At 37.9% G+C, this 22,672-nt stretch overlaps 2 protein-coding genes across 10 annotated transcripts in view; both read left to right on the top strand.

Moving 5' to 3' along the window:
• The window catches only part of LOC120092102 (uncharacterized), a 44,813-nt gene that overhangs the window by 19,339 nt on the left and 2,802 nt on the right, over positions 1–22,672 (top strand). For 3 of the 9 annotated variants that reach the window (XR_016524567.1, XR_016524565.1, XM_090307191.1), the window contains one exon: positions 15,787–16,268. The exons of 1 other annotated variant lie outside the window; for it this stretch is intronic. The gene's annotated coding sequence lies outside the window, so the exon portion shown is untranslated. Of the gene's footprint in view, positions 1–1,774; positions 15,373–15,786; positions 16,269–22,672 lie in introns of those variants that run through there. 5 more of the 9 variants (XR_016524564.1, XR_016524563.1, XM_090307188.1 and 2 more) reach the window with 3 other exon arrangements.
• Positions 20,285–20,775, top strand: LOC120090094 (uncharacterized). Its single transcript, XM_039047585.2, has 2 exons — positions 20,285–20,535; positions 20,601–20,775. The coding sequence occupies exons 1-2, from the start codon at positions 20,285–20,287 to the stop codon at positions 20,773–20,775; spliced, it is 426 nt and encodes a 141-aa protein (XP_038903513.2).

Genomic DNA, 22,672 nt, shown 5'->3' with positions numbered 1-22,672 from the left:
AACACCGCATGCGGCGATCGATCGAAGATGTGAAGAGTGAAGCATTCATGGACAATTCTAACAAGTGTACAACTTTTTGTTGTGCAATTTTGATAGATTGATCGTGGAGCAGAGAGGAATTTTCCATAACACCATGGCAGGAATTACCATAATTATACAGTGGGGACCACAAATTCAAAGAGCAAAGGTCTTGTCTATAAATAGCTTCCTCAAATTCGCTGAAAGATATACTAGGAGAGAGGCTGGTCTGAAGAGACTTTATAGAGTAAATACGGGAGAACTACGAGACAAAGCTAAAAGGTGAGTCTCCGAGCAAGGAATTCTTTCGATTCCCGAAGCTGAAGATCTGTGCAAAAGGTCAATTCTACCGAGAAAGCAAGTCTGAGAGGGAAGCTTTCCTCTCCACCACATCCATACGCCGGCAAGCACAAGTCTCCGATCAAGATCTGTGTCAAGATGTTAACACTCTTTCCATATTTATTTCTATTCTCTAATTCATCTTCTATGTTCATCTTCTCTAATCCCTCATTCATAAACATGTATCAAACGCTTAATTTTAGAATTAAATGTTATCATCATCATCATTATCATCTCTCTGTCTCTTTCCATACATTTATCATCCATTTTCTCCATGATGTGTTTTAAATCCCTGGGATAAACAACGAGAATTAAGCGAGTGAGTCAATCTGTGTCAAGGAATCAATTAAGTTTAGCTAAAGCATGCTCGACGGTATCTTCACCTGTGAGAGTAGAAGTGAAGATGTCATTCCACCTATCGAGAGAATGTTGAAAGAATGCGTTAACTAAAGAAAGAAGTATTTCCAGAGATGGAAACAACCTTGCGTTCATCACGTTCATCTTTGTTTCACCATAGACGTATGGGAACAAGGCCGATCACTGAAAGGTGTATACCAAGGGAAAGCGAAACCTTAGTTGTGTCCTTAACGCAATTGACGAACTTGCGATGTTTTCACTTTTTACTCATTCTCTTTCTACCTCATTCATAAGACTTGTCATCGCATTCATAGATTCTTTTGTACAACTTCACAGCTAGTCCTCGACCCCTATATCATAGTAGTTTAGACATTTACTTTATCAAAACATTTTATTTACAACGCATTTTACTTTCAACGCAATTTTACTTCAGCGCAATTTATATTTCTGTCAAATAAAATTCTTTATACTTTATAAAAACCTGTCGTATATACCACATTAGTATTGCATTTAACGACAACAATCCCTGTGTTCGACCTTGGATCATTCTGAGAAACTTGCGTTGAAATTATACTTGGTTTCAGTGCAAGGAAACTTGTGACATGCACTACTTCATCGCATATTACGAGCATATCACTATCAACTCATACATTTAAAACGTAGTATTGCATAAAATGTCTTTATCGCAAGCACTTGAGCGCACACAGAGCATCATTCATTCATTCATTAGCGCAATAGATAGATAATTCATCATTGTCTATATGCTTTAAAGAACAATAAATTTCAATCATCAAGTTTATGACGTCATTACCGGGGACATGAACTTGAATCATTCTTTCATCAGTAGTGTGCATAAGCGATACATAGCATAACATTTATTTTTATAGTCATCAAGTTTATGGCGCCATTGTCGGGGACATGAACTTGAATCATTCTTTCATCAATAGTGTGCATAAGTGATACATAGCATAACATTTTATTTTTATAGTCATCAAGTTTATTGCGACGTTGCCGGGGATTGGTAACGGTTAGTGTTGAATACTTTTGTGGTATTTTGCAGGACAGATCTCTGTTGTACTGTCTGTTTATCGCGAAGAGCAGGCTGATGATTTATGAGTACTGGAACTGATCCAAAATTCGAAGCTAACCCAGAGATCGAGCGTACTTTTCGCACAAGGGCACGCTAGAACAGAATTAGGCGAAGAAGAGTAAATATGGCTAACAACGAGAGGCCCGAGGGAAATCAGGGGGCAAATCGGCCAGCGCAAGATCCTGTCTTTCTTGCTGCTGACCGTAATATCCCCATGAGAAATAATACGACACCCAATCTTTTCGACTTCTCGCTCGGGATTTCACAACTAATGATCGAAGAGAATGCACGATTTGAAATAAATTCAGTCATGCTCTAGATGATACAAAATGTGGGGCAATTTGGAGGTCTACAAGGTGAAGACCCGTACGCCCACCTGACCAGCTTTGTGGAGATGTGCAACACTTTCTCCATCCCTAGCATCACCCCTGAAGGAATTAGACTTTACCTCTTCCCGTACACACTGAGGGATGAGGCAAAGAGGTGGGCTCATTTTGAGCCAAATGAAGTTACTCATGGGACCAGTTGGTGGAGTGGTTCATGAAGAAATTAATTACTCATGGGACCAGTTGGTGGAGTGGTTCATGAAGAAATTCTTCCCTCCAACCATCAACGCAAGGAGACGAAAGAATGTGTTGAATTTCGAGCAGATGGATAACGAGACTCTAAGCACCGGCTGGGTGCATTTCAGGAGATTGGTGAAGAATTGTCCGCATATCGAGATTCCCGATTGCGTTCTGATGGAAAATTTTTATAACGGCCTAAATCGATCAACGCAAGCCGTTGCTGATGCCTCTGCACCGGGAGGATTTATGGATAAAACCTACATGGAAGCCAAGGTCATCCTTATCACATTTCACGAAACACGGATGATTGGGTGGATGATGGGCATGGGGGAAGTGGCCCCAAGAGAAGAAGAACTGAAAACGCCAATGTACCAGCAGATACAATGAAAACCTTAGCCACACAACTGGCCGCGGTGACCTCTCTCCTTCAAACAATGGCAATTAATCAAGGTGCCCTCTCTCAAAGTTCAACGCAACCCAATGCGTCAGCACAAGTAGCCGCAATAAGTTGCGTCCAATGCGGAGGGGGCCATACTACAGAGATGTGCCCATCGAACCCGCAATCGGTGTTTGCTATCCAAAACAATCCTTACAGCAACACTTACAATCCAGGTTGGCGGAATCATTCTAACTTCGGTTAGGGGGGTAACACTGACCAAGGAGGCCAGAGGAATCATCAGAACAGCAATTCAGGGAATCGAGGAAATCCTCCATCTTTTCACCAGAATCAAAATCAGAGTCATCAAAGGCAACTGCATAACCAATCGTCCTCATCGAACACCTCTATAAATTCGTCATCATTAGAGTCCCTGCTAAAACAATATATTGAGAAAAATGACGTAGTCATGCAGTTGCAGGCGTCTTCAATAAGGAACTTGGAGATCCAAGTCGGGAAATTGGCAGCCGAGCTTTACAATAGAACACCGAGAATGCTGCCAAATAACTCAAAAGCCCCGGGATCTCATGGGAAGGAACAATGTTCTTGATGACATTGCGCAGGCAAGCTTTACCGCCTATAGGAGTGTGGATTGCGATAATCGTGAGAAGTTTATCTTTCAATCAGCATCCCTAGAATCTATGTTTAATCGCTTTCTTTACAGCTTTCCTTTACTATTTTCTGCATTGCGTTATTTACTACTTTCTTAAAATTGGCCTTTACTGCTTTATGAATGTACTTTCAATTTAATTCAATTGCGTTATTTCCATGCCTTATTCAATTTACTTACTTTTCTGCTATAGTTTGCGTTGTTCTTAATTCTCTGTGAATGACAAAAAAGAAAATGAACATCGCAAAGTCGTATCGACTTGCGTTGTTGATGAATTAAAATAAAATAAAAAAATAAAAGAATAATAATAATAAACTTTAAACATCCAGTATGCATTGCGATGACGGGTGCATCTTGCGCTGATAAGATACACTTTGCATCCATCTTACTCAAATGCATTGCGCTGAAGGGTGTGTTGTGCACGTATGTATTCTACGCTCGTCCTTAGCGAAAGTGCACTATGTCGAGGTAGTGTTGTGCCAGTAGAAATACCGTGCGCCCATCCTCCAGAAATGCACTGAGTTGAGGGATGTGTTACGCTAATACATGTGTTGTTGCCCGTCCTCTGCAAATATGCATTTGCGTTAACGGATGCATTGTGTTAATCATTAACCTTACGCCCGTCCGAATAAAATACAAAAATAAATTCTTTTTGCGAAATATAGTCCAATCATTTAAGCTTCCGAGGAAATGATGACTTAGTAGATGAAAGGTCCTTTTCTACTAATTCATAAATGCGAGGAGCGCGCAGTAGGCTGTTTGAGTATCTCGAAGCCTGTCACGCAGAATTTGCATTGAGCCCATCAATGCCCAACCTATAAATTCCTTCCTCCTTCGTCTGAGGAAGTCTATTTGAATCTTTTGCGAAAAAGAAAACCCTAAACAAACCCTCTGCATACCCAACCTTTGAAATTTCTTCCTAAATCCCAAAAAAAAAAATTTCAACTCTATCACTCACCAAAGCATGGCCAAGTAATCCTCACATTCATCTTCCCTACCTTCATCACCTTCCCCAACCCAAGTCACCGTAAGGAAGGCAACATTCCTCACAACAAGCCGCCGCCTCACCGCTCAGTCGAAGCCTATCCAAAGAATCGCCGGAAAGCCTCGGTGAAAACCTTTCGTAGCCAAACCACCCCAAATCCGAGAAGGGTCGAGCACGGAGAGTGCCCCACTCCTAGCACTGTCATCGAAAAGTGAGAAGAAAAGAAGAGATGACAAAGAAGTGTTTGGGAGCATCATGAACAACATGGAGAAGGAGAGAGGGCTACCCGAAGTCGGAGTTGTTAATCAGCCCTTGCCTTCGGAGGAGGAGATGGCAAAAGCTTCATGGAGAAGCGCCCTGGCCGTTGCGGATTCTAAGGAAACTGTTCAAACAGAATCCTATGAGGGACCCATCAGGGTCACTTTGGAGGAGGTGGAAGCAATGAAGCTGCCAAAAACGGCTGAAGGGAAGAAGAAAAGAAAGAGCAAGGAGAAGCGGGTAGACGGAGATGAAGAGGCCCGACCAAAGAAGGAGAAGAAAGAAAAGAAGTCAAGTGGAAAGAGGAAGTGCAGGTGAGAAGAGAAACGCCTGAAGAAGGAAGAAAAATGGAAGAGGGAAGAAAGCCCGAATGTCGACAAAGAATCCACCACCGCAAGGGTGGAAGAGGGGGTGTCACCGCAAGAAAAAGAATCAGCGCAACCTCAAAAGGCATCAACGCATATCAGGACGGTTGTGACTGAAGACCGAGAGGATCCAGACATCACCCCTCTAATGCGGCGTCGCAAGGAGAATGCACCACAAAGGTCAACAAGTGACCCAAAATTTTGGCAAAGTCTAGCAGAAGAGAAGGAAAGAAGAAAAAGAGAAGAAGAGGAAAAACAAGAAAAGATGTTACGTGCGCGCCAAATCATCGCAGCAGGCAATTTGAAAAGAAAACTCCAGGATGAGGAAGTGCGTCGTAACAATGCAATTTCGGCAGAAGAAGAGAGAAAAAGGCTCGAGGATGAACAACACATATTGCTGGCCTCGGAGCAATTTGAAAAAGAAATGAGAGATTAAGAAGAAGGAAGAGAAGGAGAAACGGCGCAAGGAAAATGTGCAGTGCATTAGAGAAAAGAAAAGAAAATAAGTTGCAGAGTGGATAAGGGAAGAAGAAGAACAGCGCAAGGAATGGGAACGCAAACAAAGACAAAGGTCTCACCTTGCGTTGGCACAAGATAAGGGCAAAGCAAAAGTTGAAAGCAGCAAGCCTGCGTTGACCAAAAAGCACCCATCAACAAAGAAGGAAAATGATGACATGATGATAGAGATGGGGTTCTTTCCTGCGTCAATGCCACTACCTGATTTAATTACAATTGTTGCTGAAGCATGGGTGGGAGACTTTCTGCCAATGCCCATCCATTATAATTCCAACGGTAGTGAGAGCTTTTTATAATGGATAACTTCATGGCACCAAAGATGCGGTGACCATGGAGGGTGGACAGTGCCATTCAGCGCAAGGGACATCAACGAATTATATAAGATGAAGGACATCCTGGATGCGTCGAGTAAAAAAATCATTAATGATCCCAAAGAAGAACAAATGGAGGATGCATTGAGAACATTAACACAACCAGGCACTCAGTGGTCGGTATCTTTGAAAGGCATTAAGACCCTTGCGTCCAACAAACTGCTTCCAGAAGCGCGTCTTTGGGTGTACTTGGTGAAAAGGTGACTCATCCCTACATCGCATGACAAAACAGTTTCAAGGGATCGAGTAATGGCCGCATATTGCATAGCACGCGGTATTCCAATTGACGTGGGCCAACTGATTGCAAAGCAAATTCGAGGTTTTGTAGGGCGTGTGAGAGGCCAGTATTTCTTTCCTTGGACGATTTCAAGCATATGCCTCTCTGTGGGTGTAGGTATTGAAGAGGAGCAAATGCCAGAAGTCCATGGTCTCATCAACACAAAGATTTTGAGAATGCTTCTCAAGGACTCTTCTCACTGCCCCGAGCTTCCACTTAAACGGCCCCTTATCGATTTGAATGTGCCACGGCAGCTAAAGCCAAAGAAGCAGCGCAAAGATGACAAAAGCAAAGGAAAAGTCCAAGAGCAATCAACATAAGACTAAATACCCTTGGACCCCTTACCTTTAGTCATTCGCCCTCCAAGCCCACCTACAGAACCCCTTTCCCCACTCTCGAAACACTTTACAAATGTCCTCCTTGCTCCTGATTCACCTAACGCACTCCCAGTAGCATCTTCCCCCCATTCATCCCCACCGCATTTTTCTCCTCCATCACTGCATGTTGATGAACCACACGGTTTGGGTGAAGGCACTTCTGGCTCAACCTCAAAATCGTTGATGGTGAAACATCGCAGGCGTATCCCACCACCGCAACCCTTGTTGCTGACCTAGCAGAGAAGCATTCTCTTCTCTCTCATCAACAAGAATTCTTCTGCCAAAGAATAACGGAGTTACAAGAGAGCCACGCAGAGGTGCAATGTAATATTGCGATGACGTGGCAGGTGCTGATCAATATTCAACGCAATATTTTCACGATCCACCTGAACCAGAGACAAATGGTGGAGCGCAACCATGAATACTTTAACTTTTTGACAACCTATTTACATGGTCCCATGATGCCTCCACATTTACAGCAACCTCTGCATTTTGAAGAAGCTTCTCGAGTTCCTCCACAAAATCCTCCTCCAGAGCCCCCGCCGCAACTCTAAATTTGGGGGTGTGCCACCTTCTCAATAAATCTGCAATTTTTCGTTGCGTCCATTCTTTTATTTCATTCATTATTATTTTTTTTATGTATAGAAGTTATACCTTGATTTTTTTTTTGTACATGCGTAAAATTTTGTGTTGTGATGATTGTAATTCTTTATATACTTAGTTAATTTTAATACAACTAGTAACTATTCTTTCCATATACGTTAGCCTCTTTACTTATCATCCTTTTTCAATTATTGCGATATTCCTTGTCTTTTATTTTGCGTTATTAATTGTGCTGTCATGATGAGTAATATGCATACCCTTAGCAACATTTCTTACACTTTGCACTTTCTGACTAACACTTAGATAATTCATAGCAATAGCACTGCTTTACTTTTTCTATTTCAAGACTCTTCTCAAACCTTCTTTTCAAAATTTTGACTAAGTGTTTTGTCTTTTTTGTCCAAAACAACACAATGAGGACCTTGCGCATCTCTAAATTTGGGGGTGGGGAAGGTCTGAGAGATGAAATCAAGCGGATGCGGTCATTATCAGGAAAATGCGTTCATCATTATCAAAAAATTTAAAAATAAAAAACAAAAAAATAAATCATAAAAACTTCAATGTCAGCGCAAGAGAAAATCCCAACCTGATAAGAGTTAAGTCGTGAAAGAAACCTGCTCGTAGTTGGATGTTTGCATGTCACCCATGGGAGCAAGTCAAAACAAAGGTAGGTTTCCAGGATCGACGCAAGATGAAAAGAAAAAAAATAAAGAGAGAAAATAAGAACATAAGAGACAACTTCTCTGACCAGCAAAAGTAAAACTTAGCTGAGATCAAGAGTTGAAGTTGAGATTGGTACACAACCGTACTTGGATGCTCGCATGACACCCATGGGAGCAAGCCAAAATGAAGGGTGTAATGATCAACAGTCTCTAATAAAATGACGCAAACCAAATCACCGCAAAAGATGCACCTAGTTGTTTTTGCAAGAAGAGGTAAACATTCTTCTCAAAACAAGAAGGAAATTTTTGAGTAGAGGTTTGTTGTAGAAAAGAATAAAGTAGAGCATGTTGATGAATTGTTAAAGGATAGAAGGAAATTGCGTTGTTAAGTAATGTTGTAGAGGTGGAGCATTCGGACCAGCTAATCGACGCAAAGTTAGGATAGGAATTGAGCAAAATTGCCTGAGTTGAAGATATGCTTGAGGAAAAGTATATATCTAAATTTAAGGGTGTGATAACTTGTAGAAAGACAAGTTATTTATGCTATTTTATTTAGATATTGTGGCAAAAAGAGAGGAAAGTTACGTCAATAGTATAAGAATTGGCTGAGAAATATGAAAATTATGAAATGTCGTAAACGTATCCACTAACACCATTGCGATGGCGAAATAGAATGTTTCAGCCTCTGTTTTGCAGGTCACCGCATGCATTAATGGCTCGAAGACAAAATGTACAACGCATCTACATCGCATGCGCCAATCGATCAAGAATGAAGAAATGATCAATGCAATGACGGCGCATGCGACGATCGATCATGAGCTTTAACGATCAACGTATTTCAACCGCATGCGGTAATAAAAAACTACATTGCATGCAGCGATCGATCGAAGATGTGAAGAGCGACACATTCGTGGACGATTCTAACAAGTGTACAGCTTTTTGTTGTGCAATTTTGACGGATTGATCGTGGAGCAGAGAGGAATTTTCCATAATGCCATGGCAGGAATTACAGTAAGACGTTGACGCTCTTTCCGTATTTGTTTCTATTCTCTAATTCATCTTCTATGTTCATCTTCTCTAATCCCTCATTCACAAACATGTATCAAACGCTTAATTTTAGAATTAAATGTTATCATCGTCATCATTATCATCTCTCTATCTCTTTCCATACATTTATCATCCATTTTCTCCATGATGTGTTCTTAATCCCTGGGGTAAACAGTGAGAATTAAGCGAGTGAGTCAATCTGTGTCAAGGAATCAATTAAGTTTAGCTAAAGCATGCTCAACGGCATCTTCACCTGTGAGAGAAGAAGTGAAGATGTTATTCCGCCTATCGAGAGAAGGTTGGAAGAATGTGTTAACTAAAGCGAGAAGTATTTCCAGAGATGGAAAAAACCTTGCATTCATCTTTGTTTCACCATAGACGTATGGGAACGCGGCCGATCGCTGAAAGGTGTACGCCAAGGGAAAGCGGAACCTTAATTGCGTCCTTAACGCGATTGACAAACTTGCAATGTTTGTACTTTTCACTCATTCTCTTTCTGCCTCATTCATAAGACTTGCCATCGCATTCATAGATTATTTTGTACAACTTCACAGCCAGTCCTCAACCCATGTATCATAGTAGTTTAGACATTTACTTTATCAAAGTATTTTATTTACAACGCATTTTACTTTCAACGCAATTTTACTTCAATGCAATTTATATTTCTATCAAATCAAATTCTTTATTCTTTATAAAAACCGATCGTATATACCACATTAGTATTGCATTTAACGACAACAATCCCCGTGTTCGACCTCGGATCATTCTGAGAAACTTGCGTTGGAATTATACTTGGTTTCAGCACAAGAAAACTTGTGACATGCATTACTTAATCGCATACTACGAGCATATCACTATCAACGCATACATTTAAAATGTAGTATTGCATAAAATGTCTTTATCGCAAGCACTTGAGCGCACACAGAGCATCAGTGCATCACTCATTCATTCATCAGCGCAATAGATAGATAATTCATCATTGTCTATATGCTGTAAAGAACATTATAATAAATTTCAGTCATCAAGTTTATGGCGCCGTTGTCGGGGACATGAACTTGAATCATTCTTTCATCAGTAGTGTGCATAAGCGATACATAGCATAACATTTTATTTTTATAGTCATCAAGTTTATGGCGCCGTTGTCGGGGACATGAACTTGAATCATTCTTTCATCAGTAGTGTGCATAAGCGATACATATCATAACATTTTATTTTTATAGTCATCAGTGATCCAAGTTTTAAACACTTTAAAACCATGAATTAAACCTAAGTGAGCATGCATGTCTTTTTTATTTCTTTTATTTCTAATTTCTCTTTAACTTTTAAAAAAAACAACTAAAACTATTATGCACAACGAGGCATTTATAATATTTATAAAGTAACCTATGTGTCATGCTTCATGCAATTTTCGGTCATTACTATATATAATTTTTATATAACGCGTAACAACCAAGAAAACATGCTATCATTCACCCTTATACTATAACAATTATAATATAAAGATGATGCATGTGAATGCTTTTTATGCATGCATAAATATAACTCTTATATTATATGATGCATGAGCATGCTCTTACATAATTAAATCGTGTTTCTCTAAATTATAAAAATTACAATAAAGATATGATGCATGACCATTGCATAACCTATAGTGGGATTTACTATATGTGCATACCATATGACATATAAAAAACATACATCGCATATAATAAATAAAGGATTAATGGACCGGAATGAGCCTTTACAAAAAAAAGGAATGAAAAAAACCTTATCTATTACATTTTTCATCGAGCAAACCCATTCACAGGCGAACCGGGTCTTGAATCGCCAGGAGATGTTCATCATGTAGTAAACGCCGTAGGTAGACAATCGTTCAACGCGCACTAGACGATAGGAGCATAATTAAACGATCGCGTAGATGACAACGAGGCTGTGAAGCCTGATCGACTATGCGATCGCGTAGTGCGACGACAAGTAAATGATTTACCTTGCATTACTAAGCGATCATTTAGTCAGTTACTAAACGATGAAGCTTGCTAACATAAACGATCATCCAGTGCGTGCGCACGTTAAACGATACATGAGCATCTTATCGTCTTCACGACCCGATACTCAGCGATCGAGTACCCGATCGTCAAAACGATACGATCAACTCTTGATCGCATACCCCATCGTTTAATCGATGCGTTAAACAGTGATCGCGTACTCCACCGTCTTTACGATGCGATCAACAGCGATCGCGTACCACATCTTCTGCACGATGCGATCAACCCTAGATCGCCTCCTTCTTCAAAGAACCGCAATGCTTGCCCAGATCTTTATCACCGAACAACTCAAAACATCAAACAAACTTTCAATACTGACTCGATAACGATTATTAATGCCCAAAAATGTAGGGGCCTTTACAAAAATCGCAAATGTAAAAGGATTTAAATCAAACCGAGGCTAATCATCCCGAAAACATCCATTAATCTGCATATCCAGAGAAAATTTAACCAATAAACAGTATAGAAATGCACCCACCAAGAACATAATTTTCATTTTGTTGCAACATATGAAATCGAAGTATCAAAACCTGGCTCTGATACCAATTGAAGGATCACTTACCGAAGAGTTCCATGAGCACGTTTGGATCACTCTGATCTCATAGTGACCGAAATACAACAATATACATTCAAATGCACAATTATGCAAACAAATATTAATTAACGACATGCTATGAACAAGATATAACAAGAGAGAGAGTGCCATACGAGTTGAAGACAATCTTCAATCCTCGGAACTCAACGCAGCGGAACCCTCCACCCGATCAACCATTGCTCAGCAACAGCGTCGACTACAGCAGCACGAACACGAACGTCGTGGGGACAACATCACCAGAAAAGAGCCCCGATTATTCTTGGAGTGAGAACCCAAAGCGTGGTCTTTGGTGAATTTGGTAGATGAAGGAGGAAGACCAGATCGTGTAGGCGATAAGCAAGTGGGAGGGAAAAAGGTGCTAACATATAGCATGATGCTTATCATTTAGGAGACACTACACGATCGTGTAGGTTTTACTGAATGATCGTCTAGAAAATGGTATATGATTGTTTAGCAAACTCGGCACACACTATGATCGTTTAGGGAAGCTATGCGATCGTATAGGAACTAGTGTGCGATCGTTTAGGCGCAAAGTGGACGATTGTTTAGGCGGAGAATGACTATCGTATAGTCTTTCGAAATGCTTAAGCGATCTCTTCTTTTCACCAGCACAATCTTTTGATTTCTTTTTTGGACGACCAAAATGAAAACTATTTTCATTTTAATTCATCGGTTATAATAACCGACGCTGCCCCACTAACTCACGTCCAAACGTGATTTTTGGGTTAATTATCATATAATTAACCAACAAAAATATTAATAAATATAATCATATTATATTTTTAACCTATGGTTTGATATCACATATCTACTATAATATTTTCTCCTCTACTTGATATAAATCATATTTATATCTAATTTCCTCCAAAATAATGTATCTCATACATTTAGCCAATTATATCATATATAATTAACCAGTCCAATTATAAGATATATAATCGAACTTCCTCTTGTCAATTTGAACATTTCAAATTAACCCAAAAACTGGTTCTCGACTTTATCCAAGATACCTAGGGGACCTAATGGACCTGTGGGTCGACGCTCCAACGGTCTGTGAATAGCTGACTAAACTCTTTAGCCACGAGATCCACCATCTATTAACTATCAAGCATTCCACTAAAGACCAATGCCTGAACTCTTCTTACCACAGATATATTTTTGTGTCCATCGGATATAACCAATCATGAGTACGATGACCCTTCATAGATGCTCGTAAGTACAGCTGGGCTAAATTACCGTTTTGCCCCTGCAGTTATATCTCACTCCTTAAGTACCACTGATTCCTCTAATGAAAAATACAACATAGTCTAACAATGTGTGAACACCTCTCGGGCCAAGAGAAGGTGTGTGGCACCACATCGTTCAAGTCTTGGAATCAGCCCTTAATGGAGCTATCTATCTACTTACCCCTGCTTCGGGGAAGGAGTAAATTTCATCTTGTGTAGCTGAGTTCCCAGCTCCCAAATCAGACACCCCAAAATGGTAGGTTTGAATCGACGACGTGGCCACTCGCACCCATACAAATCAAAGGACCACCCTCAATGGCAGGAGTTCTCAACTCACTCAGGATTAAGGTCATGTTACTATGGTCATCCTAGTGAAGTGAAGTCTCTGTCATGAACGGTGTTATATAACGAGACGTTAACACTTCGTGATCAAGTTTTATACAAACTCTTTGTATAGGACGCCTCCGCTTGCATGTCCCCAACACGAATGATCAGTATCAAACCATCTGTGACAAGTTACAACACTTATGACCATTCCACAAAGCGGGCCGCATCCGTAGCGTTACCAAGATAAGGTTTCCCTCATATATCCATATACTACAGACCATTTTGGTTATCACTCAAGACATGATTCACTTGTATATCACCACATACATGCTTGAGTCGCATACAGATAACCAGGGATTTTATATTTATTGGTTTGTGGTAAAGTAAATAAAACAAGCAACTGAGAAAAATACAAGATGTGAAGTAAATATCATATATTACACAACATAAACGTTCGTACAAACTGTTTACAAACTACATGACACAAGACTTTAGGGCATCAAACCCAACAATCTTCTATACATGTAGTTTTGGGTTTGACAGCTAGTCTTAACTTAGAGGTTGAGTAGATGGATGTTAAGACTGCATTTTTTCATGGGAATTTAGATAAAGAAATCTATATGGAACAACTAGAGGGTTTTGAGCAGAAAGGAAAAAAGCATTTGATGTGTAAATTGAAGAAAAATCTTTATGGGTTGAAACAGGCACCGAGGCAGTGGTACAAGAAGTTTGAGTCAATTATGGGGGAGCAAGGCTACAAAAAGACTACTTTTGATCATTGTGTTTCTATTCAAAATTTTTCTGGTGATGATTTTATTATATTATTTCTTTATATTGATGACATTTTGATTGTTGGTAGAAATATTTCGAGAATAGACAGGTTGAAGAAACGGTTGAGCAAATCCTTTGCTATGAAGGATTTGGGGCCAAGAAAGAAAATTCTTGGAATTCAAGTAGTTTGAGACAGAGCATCCAAGAAGTTATATATGTCCCAGGAGCAATACTTAAAGAAGGTGCTTGAGCAAATCAACATGAGTAAAGCGAAATCGGTCAGTTTTCCTTTATCTAATCACTTCAAACTGAGTAGTAAGTAGAGTCTTTCTACAGATAAAGAGAAGAAAGATATGAGCAAGATCCCCTATATTTCAATAATTGGGAGTTTGATGTATGTCATGGTATGTACTAGACCTAATATTGCTCACGTTGTTGGTGTTGTTAGTCGTTTTATGTCCAATCCAGGAAAACAGCATTGGGAGGCAGTCAAGTGCATCATGAGATATTTGCCAAGCACTTCTAGTTTGAAGCTCATATTTGGAGGTGGAAAACCTGTTCTTTTTGGTTATACCGATTCAGAAATGGCAAGAGATCTAGCCAATCAAAAATCTACTTCCGATTACTTGATGACATTTACAGGTGATGCAGTGTCTTGCCAGTCAAGGTTGTAGATGTGTGTTGCACTTTTCACAACTAGCAACAAAGGTTTGCAAAGAGATGTTGTGAATGAAGTACTTTGTACAAGAGCTTGGCTTCAAGTAACAAAGGTATGTGATATACTGCGATAATCAAAGTGCTATTCATCTTGGTAAGAATGCTACATTTTATTCCATAACAAAGCATATAGATGTGACATATCATTGGATGAGAGATGCTTTGAATGATGAATTCTTTGAGCTCGAAAAGATATATACTGATCATAATGGATCTGATATGTTGACGAAGAATCTACCAAGAGAGAAGCTTGATTTTGTTGTTCCACTATAGGAATGACAAGTTCCTCCACAAAGTGAAATAGGGGGAGATTTGTTGGGTTTATCTTCCTTTAAATGAAAGGCCCACATTAAGGCCCACTAGGGAAAAAATGAAGTTTTATTTAAAATAACTTGCAGCCATTGGTTTTTTAGTTAAAAGCGCAACAGATCGAGAAAAGTGTGTAATGACAGTAAGAGAAAAATACAGAAAAGTAAGTCTTTTGTTCAGCACCGTTTTTCAGCCATTTGAGGGTCGACCCGTGGTCCGATCGAGTTGAAATTTTGATAACGTGTTCTTGGCACGAGGGTATTCAATCTAGACGGTGAGATTTCATTTAGAGCTACCTACAGTCAAATACAGTGGGTAAATGGTTGCCAACATCAAGTGAGATATTTCTAACTATTTCTTCTTTATTGTTGTCTTTGTTGCATAGATTGTTAATCTTGAGATATATTTTGTACATACCTCTAGTTGTGACTAGGGAGAACTTATTGTAACCCATTATTGATTATAGTGGAGATTGTGACTTCGGTCTGTGTTTTTTTACTCCTTACATCGAGGGGGGTTTTCCATGTTAAAATTCCTTATGTCCTTACTTGATTATTATTGTTGTTTCTAGTTTATTAGTATTCTATTAGATTCACATAATAATAGGATAATTAATCTGAAAAATATAGTGTTTATCCCAATAGAACCGTTTATCCCAACAAAAGCAACCTTAACCATAGTCAATTGAGACATCTCCACTTTCTGCCTTTTGACATCATTGATAATGGTGTATACTTGGATGGAGTCATCTATTGGTTGACAAAGGAAAAGATAAAGAAAATGAGTATTTCCTAATATGCTCTTGAAGTTGAAGAAATTGAATTGAGCGTTGTTTTGGAAGTTGGCCCTCGTTCAAAGGTGGGGACCATGCATTAAATTAATGAAACTATTTATACAATTTTTTTAATTGATTGGCCAGCAACTTCCATTCAAGTGTAGAGGATGCGAGAGAAGGGCTCACGGATTCAAGAATTTGTTATTGATGACATACCAAATGATTGGAGATCCCAACTCATCAAAGCTTTTGAAGATGAAGAGATATTTTGTTTGGTCAATAAGCTGTTCTTTTTTTTTTTTTTTTTTTTTTTTGTATAATCCTTTCACGGGTATGAAGAACATCGTACCAAAGCATCAACGTTTTCGTTGAATTTTGGCTCTACGAGATTTTCGCAGGGGACAAGTAAGATTGATGAGAAGCCTAAAAGATTGCTTTTTTTTATTATTATTGAATCATGAATTCCAACATCCCTTTTTAGGTAAGATGTAAGTTTTTTGAAAATTATTTGGTAGGAGAGGAGTAAGATTGTTGAATAATTATTTTGTTTTTAGCTTTTTATTTATGAAAATTAATCTGATAAGATTTTATATGTTGTCTGGAATGCAGTTTTATTTTTATAGTTTTGCCTCGGCCTTGTGGGTGATGCCTCATATTTATTGAATAATTGACAAAATGTTAGCTTATTTATTAGTTACCTAATTAGTATATCATATGGGTTAATCAACTCTCTAACATAGGTTATTAGTACTTCGTCTCTCATGTAATTTTTCATCTATATCATTTCAGTTTCGTGTCTAAGTGTTTGGTGATGAATGTTTTCTTTTGAAGAATTGAGGTCTTAGATTCAAGTCTTGTGAATTAATATTTTGGAAGCACCCTTAAGCTTTATCAAATGTCAGTTTCTATTTATCTTCGTTTCTAGTGTGGAGTTCTTAGAGAGGAAACTCTAGTTGAAGATCACTGATTGCTATCATAATAGTATCAAATTTTTGTCCACATATTGATATTTCTATCTGAATCGATATTTTCATTATATTGTAAAAACGTCTACAAAACACAAAAAATAAACCTCAAAAAATGTCACTAATATAAATATAAAATACACATCGAAATCGATATTTTTATCGAAATTTTCATTAAATTAAGATTTTGATACTTTTTTTATATTTTTATATACAAGTTTTCAGGAGTTTTTCAAGAGAATGATTTAGAGTTCTTGCATATATTCCTAACTAACCTAAATATGTTAGAGGAGATTGTTCTTAGGCTCTATGTTGGTAGAGAGGGAAATGATGTTTGTGGGTGGTTTTTCGACTATCTGGTGCAACGATTGATGAGAAAGAAATAGGAGCATATTCTGATGGTAATTTTTGTGAATGGGGTTCATCAATAGGAAAAAAAATAAGAAAACAGGTTTTTTTTTTATCAATGACATAAGGATTTGAACCAATGATATTTTGATTGATTTATAATGTCCTAGTGAGTTAATCTATGTTTAGGTTGATATCAAATTAATAGTTAAAAGTTATATTAGGTCTCATTTAGTAACTATATGATTTTTTTGTTTTTGAAAATTAAGTCTTTAAACATCATTGGCATCTATTAGTTTATATGATTTGTTGTCTACCTATTAGAAGTGTCTTCAAAATCAAACTCAAAATTTGAAATTAGATCCCATTTGGTAACATTAAATTTCCTTTGATTTGTTTAGATTTTTTGTTAAAATTTTTTGTATCTTTTATTGTATCTTCTCCTAAAATTTAGGATTATTTGTATATCTTATTGTATCCACTTTATTATAAATAGATGCTCATTCTTCACATAATATTCAAGGAACATATAGTTGAAAAATTCGAATTACCTGAGGTTTTATCTTGGTATCAGAGCTGTGCGACTCATGTCCCTCCCTATAGTAGCTTCCTCTTCTTCCCAACCCAGTTGTCTCTACCCCTCAAATCTCTGACCTTCTCTCTAATATTTGTAATTTGGTTCCAGCTCAACCTAATGCCACAAATTACGTTCAATGGGAATTTTAGATCTCCGCTATTTTTCGTGCACATGCCTTGTTTGGTCATTTAGATAACTTTACGCCCATACCCCCAGAATTTCTCTCTTCTAATGCCCAAAATCAATCCTATATCGAACCTACTGCCTAAGAACAACCAATTATTGACCCTCAGATCATAAATCCTGATCATCTCCAATGGAATTATAGAGATCGGGTTCTTATTACCTTGATCAATGCCACACCTTTTATCACACCCCTTCCCAAATTATCCTCTAAATTTGAGAAGGGATGTGAAGATAGTAGTCGTCAACCCTTTTATGACAACTACGATCTAACTTGTTCCTATGAACACGTCTCTTTAGCACCTATTAAACCCGATTAGCAGTTTACAATCTCAACAACCTACCATAGTCTCATCACCATTTCACTACACACACACACACATATATATATATATTCAAACAGTTACCAAGCCAACATATATTAACAGATTCTGAAAACTTAAGTTTAATACAAAAACATTTCAACACAAGTTCTACAATTTTCTCATGACGTATACAAACAAAACTAGAGTCTAAACGTAGCAAAGTAGACCATCTAAACTTCAAAATGCTTGGAAGATCCTAAGTAGTAACTGACTGGCAGATCTTCTAGACTATACAGAATAAATATTAGTTTCCTCATATTGACGATCTGTTTGATCAGCTGAAAGAAGCATCAGTGTTCCCCAAGATCGATTTGAGAACAGATTATCATTAGTTGAAGTTCAGGGAGTCAGATGTCCCTAAGACGGCTTTTAGGACCAGGTATGAGCATTATGAGTTTCTGGTTATACCATTTGGCTTAACTAATGCCCTGACCGTGCTTATGGATCTAATGAATAGGATATTTAATTCATACTTAGATCAGTTTGTAATTGTTTTAATAGATGATATCCTAGTTTATTCAGATAGTAGAGAAAAACATGCAGAGCATCTGAAGATAGTATTGTGACATTACGTGAAAAGCGATTATTTACCAAGTTTAGTAAATGAGAATTTTGGCTCAACCAAGTAGTATTCTTGGGGCATGTGTGTCAGTAGCAGGAGTTAGTGTTGATCCCCAGAAGATAGAAGCCATAGTTAAATGGGAATGATCCACCTCAGTAACAGAGGTATGTAGTTTCCTTGGCTTTACAAGTTACTGTAGGAGGTTTGTAAAGGGCTTTTCAAAGATAGCTCTCCCATTGACCAGATTAACTAAGAAAGATGCCAAGTTTGAATGGACGGATAGTTGGAACAAAGTTTTCAGGAGTTAAAGCAAAGATTGATGTCTGCATCAATCCTAACCCTTCCAAGTTTAGGGAAGGAGTTCGAGATTTACTGTGATGCATCTAGACAGGGAATTAGGATGTGTGTTGATGCAAGATGGAAAAGTAGTAGCTTATGCATCTAGAAATCTGAAGACCAATGAGGGTAACTACCCTCACATGATTTAGAGCTAGCAACTGTGGTATTAGCATTGAAGATTTGAAGACATTACTTGTATGGTGAGAAATGTCATATCTTTATAGATAATAAGAGTTTGAAGTACATATTTGAGCAGAAAGAGTTGAACTTGAGACAGAAAATATGGTTAGAGTTAATTAAAGACTATGATTGCACCATTGACTACCACCCAAGTAAAGCAAATATGGTAGTCGATGCATTGAGCAGGAAGTCGAGTTACCCCAGGAATGTGCTTAGTTCTCTAAGGGGAAGATTATTGCAGGAATTCAGAAGTGCTAATGCAACATTGTCAGTAGGCTACTTGGATGAGCTATTGGCATATTTTCAGTTAGGCCTACTTTGATAGATGATATTATCATAGCTCAGTAAGGAGACCCTAGTTTCAAGAAGTTAGTTGAAGAGGTAAGTAAACAGCAGAGAACATATTATATGCTAACACAGGATGGAGCCTTAATGAAGGAGCACAGATTATATGTTCCTAATGACGAGGCATTGAAGAATGCAGTTTTAGAGAAGGCTCACAGTTCTTCATATTCTATACACCCAGGTAGAAACAAGATATATAGAACTTTGAAGAAATCTTATTGGTGGCCTAGAATGAAGAAAGATATAGTAGGTTATGAAGATAGATGCTTAGTCTATCAGCAGGTTAAGCTAGAATATCAGAGGTCGGCAGTTTCCTTAACCACTTCCAATACCTGAATGGAAATGGGAACATGTCACTATGAATTTTCTTTTTGGTCTACCCAAGACATCCAATGGTTATGATGGTTTTTGGGTGATTGCAGACGAAATGAATAAGACAACAAAGTTTTTACCCGTCAAAGCCACTTCTACCCCTGATCAGCTGGCCAAGACATATGTTGACAAAGTTGTAAGCCAGTTTAGGGCTCCGGTATTGGTTGTATCAGACAGGGATCTGAGGATCACCTTAAAGTTCTAGCCTAGTTTACAAAAGACACTTTATACTAAGCTACATTTTAGTATAGAATTTCATCCACAGATGGATGAACAATCAGAATGAACAATTCATACATTAGAAGATATGTTAAGGGCTTGTGTATTGCAATTTAAAGGTAGTTGGGATACACATTTGCTGTTAGTGAAGTTCGCCTATAATAACAGCTACAACTCTTGTATCAGAATGGCTCCATATGAAGCTTTATATGGAAAACCTTGTAGAATCCCTGTCTGTTGGAATGAAGTAGAAGAAAGAAAACTAGTAGGGCCAGAGTTAGTACAGATAACTTCAGACAATGTTAAGCTAATAAGAGAAAATCTGAAAATGGCTCGAGACAGACAGAAGAGCTATGCATATAAAAGAAGAAGAGAATTAGAGTTTGAGATCGGAGATCGAGTGTTTCTACGGCTATCTCCGTGGAAGGGGATACTTAGGTTTGGCAGCAAAGGAAGTTGAGCCCAAGGTATATAGGACTTTATGAAATAATTTAATGGGTCAGGTTAGCAGCTTACATATTTGCATTACCTACTGAGTTATTCAAGATACATGATGTGTTCCATGTATCTATGTTGAAGAAGTATGTTCCAGATCCTACTCAAATGCTCCAAGATCAACCAGTACAGTTGAAGGAAAATTTATCGTACGAAGAGGAACTAATTCAAATTCTAGACTAGAAGGAACAGGGGTTAACAAACAAGACTATATCATTGGTTAAAGTCTTATGGAGAAACCATGAAATAGAGGAAACTATATGGGAAGTTGAGGAGTAGATGAGAAGCAAGTATCCACACTTATGCACATGGTGACACTTAAAGAAAATTTGGAGGACGAGATTTCTCTAAGGGGAAGATAAATTGTAAACCCCTAAACCTATTTTACTAATTGATTGTGTTTAAGTTTCTATGAATATGAATTAATGGTGTTTATGTAGTTGAATATTATGTAAAGTATGTTATGATTGTGTACAATGTTTAAAAAAGGAAAATTTTCTAAGTGTTAAGAGGTGTGCTATCGGGTGAGATAAGAAAATGAACGCTTAGATGGAAATCAGAGGACTAGATGTGATGAACGCATGTGGTACTATGCGGTTAAGGGTCCAAGGGAGGAAAATGAGTTAAGTCTAACAAGAGACATGCATAGATGGTCATTTTTGGGGGTTTAGCAAAGGCCAAGAAGGACGGAATGCGAGCAACTAAGTTTTCCTAGGCGAGTGCATGATAAGCGTTAGGTGATACTAAAGAGATTAGTAAGCTTGGTCCAAGGGCTATACAATGGCAAGGAGCGTTGAGGCATGTGTAGAGGTTAATGAAGGCATCGATGAGCGGCATGCCTAAGCACAAATGCCTAAGACAAGCAAGTGTATACATGGGATAGTGATGTGGTGACCGAGAGAGTGCGACGCAACTAAGTATGCATTGGCTAAAAGGGAGACTTGCATGGACACAAGCCTATACATGTTGGATTAAGGAAGCAAGCAACAGAAGAAAACAAGATGATTAAGTATTCTAATTCATTAATTTGGCGTCAAATTTAGCATGCTCTTACTAAAAACAGAGTTTCAACACTAACCTTTGAAGATACCTTTGAATCACGATTTCCAACTGCAATCTCCTTTTCCTTTAGTTGTGAACCGCCATAAGGTCTTCCCTACTATTCTCTTGAAGCCTTAGATTGAGTTGTGGAACTCAAAACAAGCTTGAATTAGGGAAATTGGAGGTGAAGAATTGGTTTTTTAGCAATGTGAAGAACACTTCTTCAACCACTTTTTTCAGCAAATTACATCTGATTCTCTCTCTATTTCCACTCAAATCTCATTATTATATTGCATGACTTTCATGCAAATCAATATCCTACATGAATTCCAACTCATGCTTGAGAATTTGAGCTGTAAAAAAGGTGGAACCATGAATGAGCTACTAGGTTGAAGAAGTGGGAAATTCCCACTTTTCCAATTTTCCTAAGTTTCCAATTTTAATTTTAATTTTAAAACTTTTCCAAAATTAAAGTTAAATTTAACTTTTCAATTTTAATTCTTTAATTAAAATTGAGTTTTTATTAGTTATACAAAAATCAATTCAACAATTAATTTTTCTAATAAAATTAATAATTAATAATTAAATAATTAAATTCATTCTAATTTATTTAATATCAAGTATCAAATTAATTATTCATCAATTTCACTATCATGAATCCTTATTCATGAATTTAATGTTTAAATCATATTTAAATATTAAAATATTCTCCAATTTCGTTTAATTCCAAAATTAAACGTGTAATTATATCACAGATAATTACTAATTCTCTTGATTTGTATTTGAACGATTCAAATCAACTTATCATGCTACTCTAAGGATAATCTGTTTGTGAGCTAGTAGGGGGACCTAGTGGACCTACGGATCATGGGCTCCAACAATTCGAGATTAATTGGCTAAAGTCTTTATACCGAATTAATCCTCATTCATTAACTACTGGGTCACTCCACTAAAGCCCAAAGTTGCACTCCCTTCGTTGTAGATATATTGTGTCCACTCGATATAACCATGATTAGTAAGTTAATCCTTCATAAGTTGT

This window comes from Benincasa hispida, chromosome 11 (genome assembly GCF_027475165.1).
Source record: "Benincasa hispida cultivar pf3 chromosome 11, pf3_genome.v1.1, whole genome shotgun sequence".
In the NCBI taxonomy this organism is placed as follows: Eukaryota; Viridiplantae; Streptophyta; class Magnoliopsida; order Cucurbitales; family Cucurbitaceae; genus Benincasa; species Benincasa hispida.
This window is presented reverse-complemented; position numbering and strand designations above follow the sequence as displayed.

What these genes read in the sequence shown, in the direction of transcription:
- LOC120090094 (XM_039047585.2), top strand. Translation starts at nt 20,285, where the DNA reads ATGGCTCCATATGAAGCTTTATATGGAAAACCTTGTAGAATCCCTGTC. An exon ending in CCGTGGAAGGGGATACTTAG is followed by an intron (nt 20,536 to 20,600) that starts GTTTGGCAGCAA and finishes TTAATGGGTCAG; the next exon opens with GTTAGCAGCTTACATATTTG.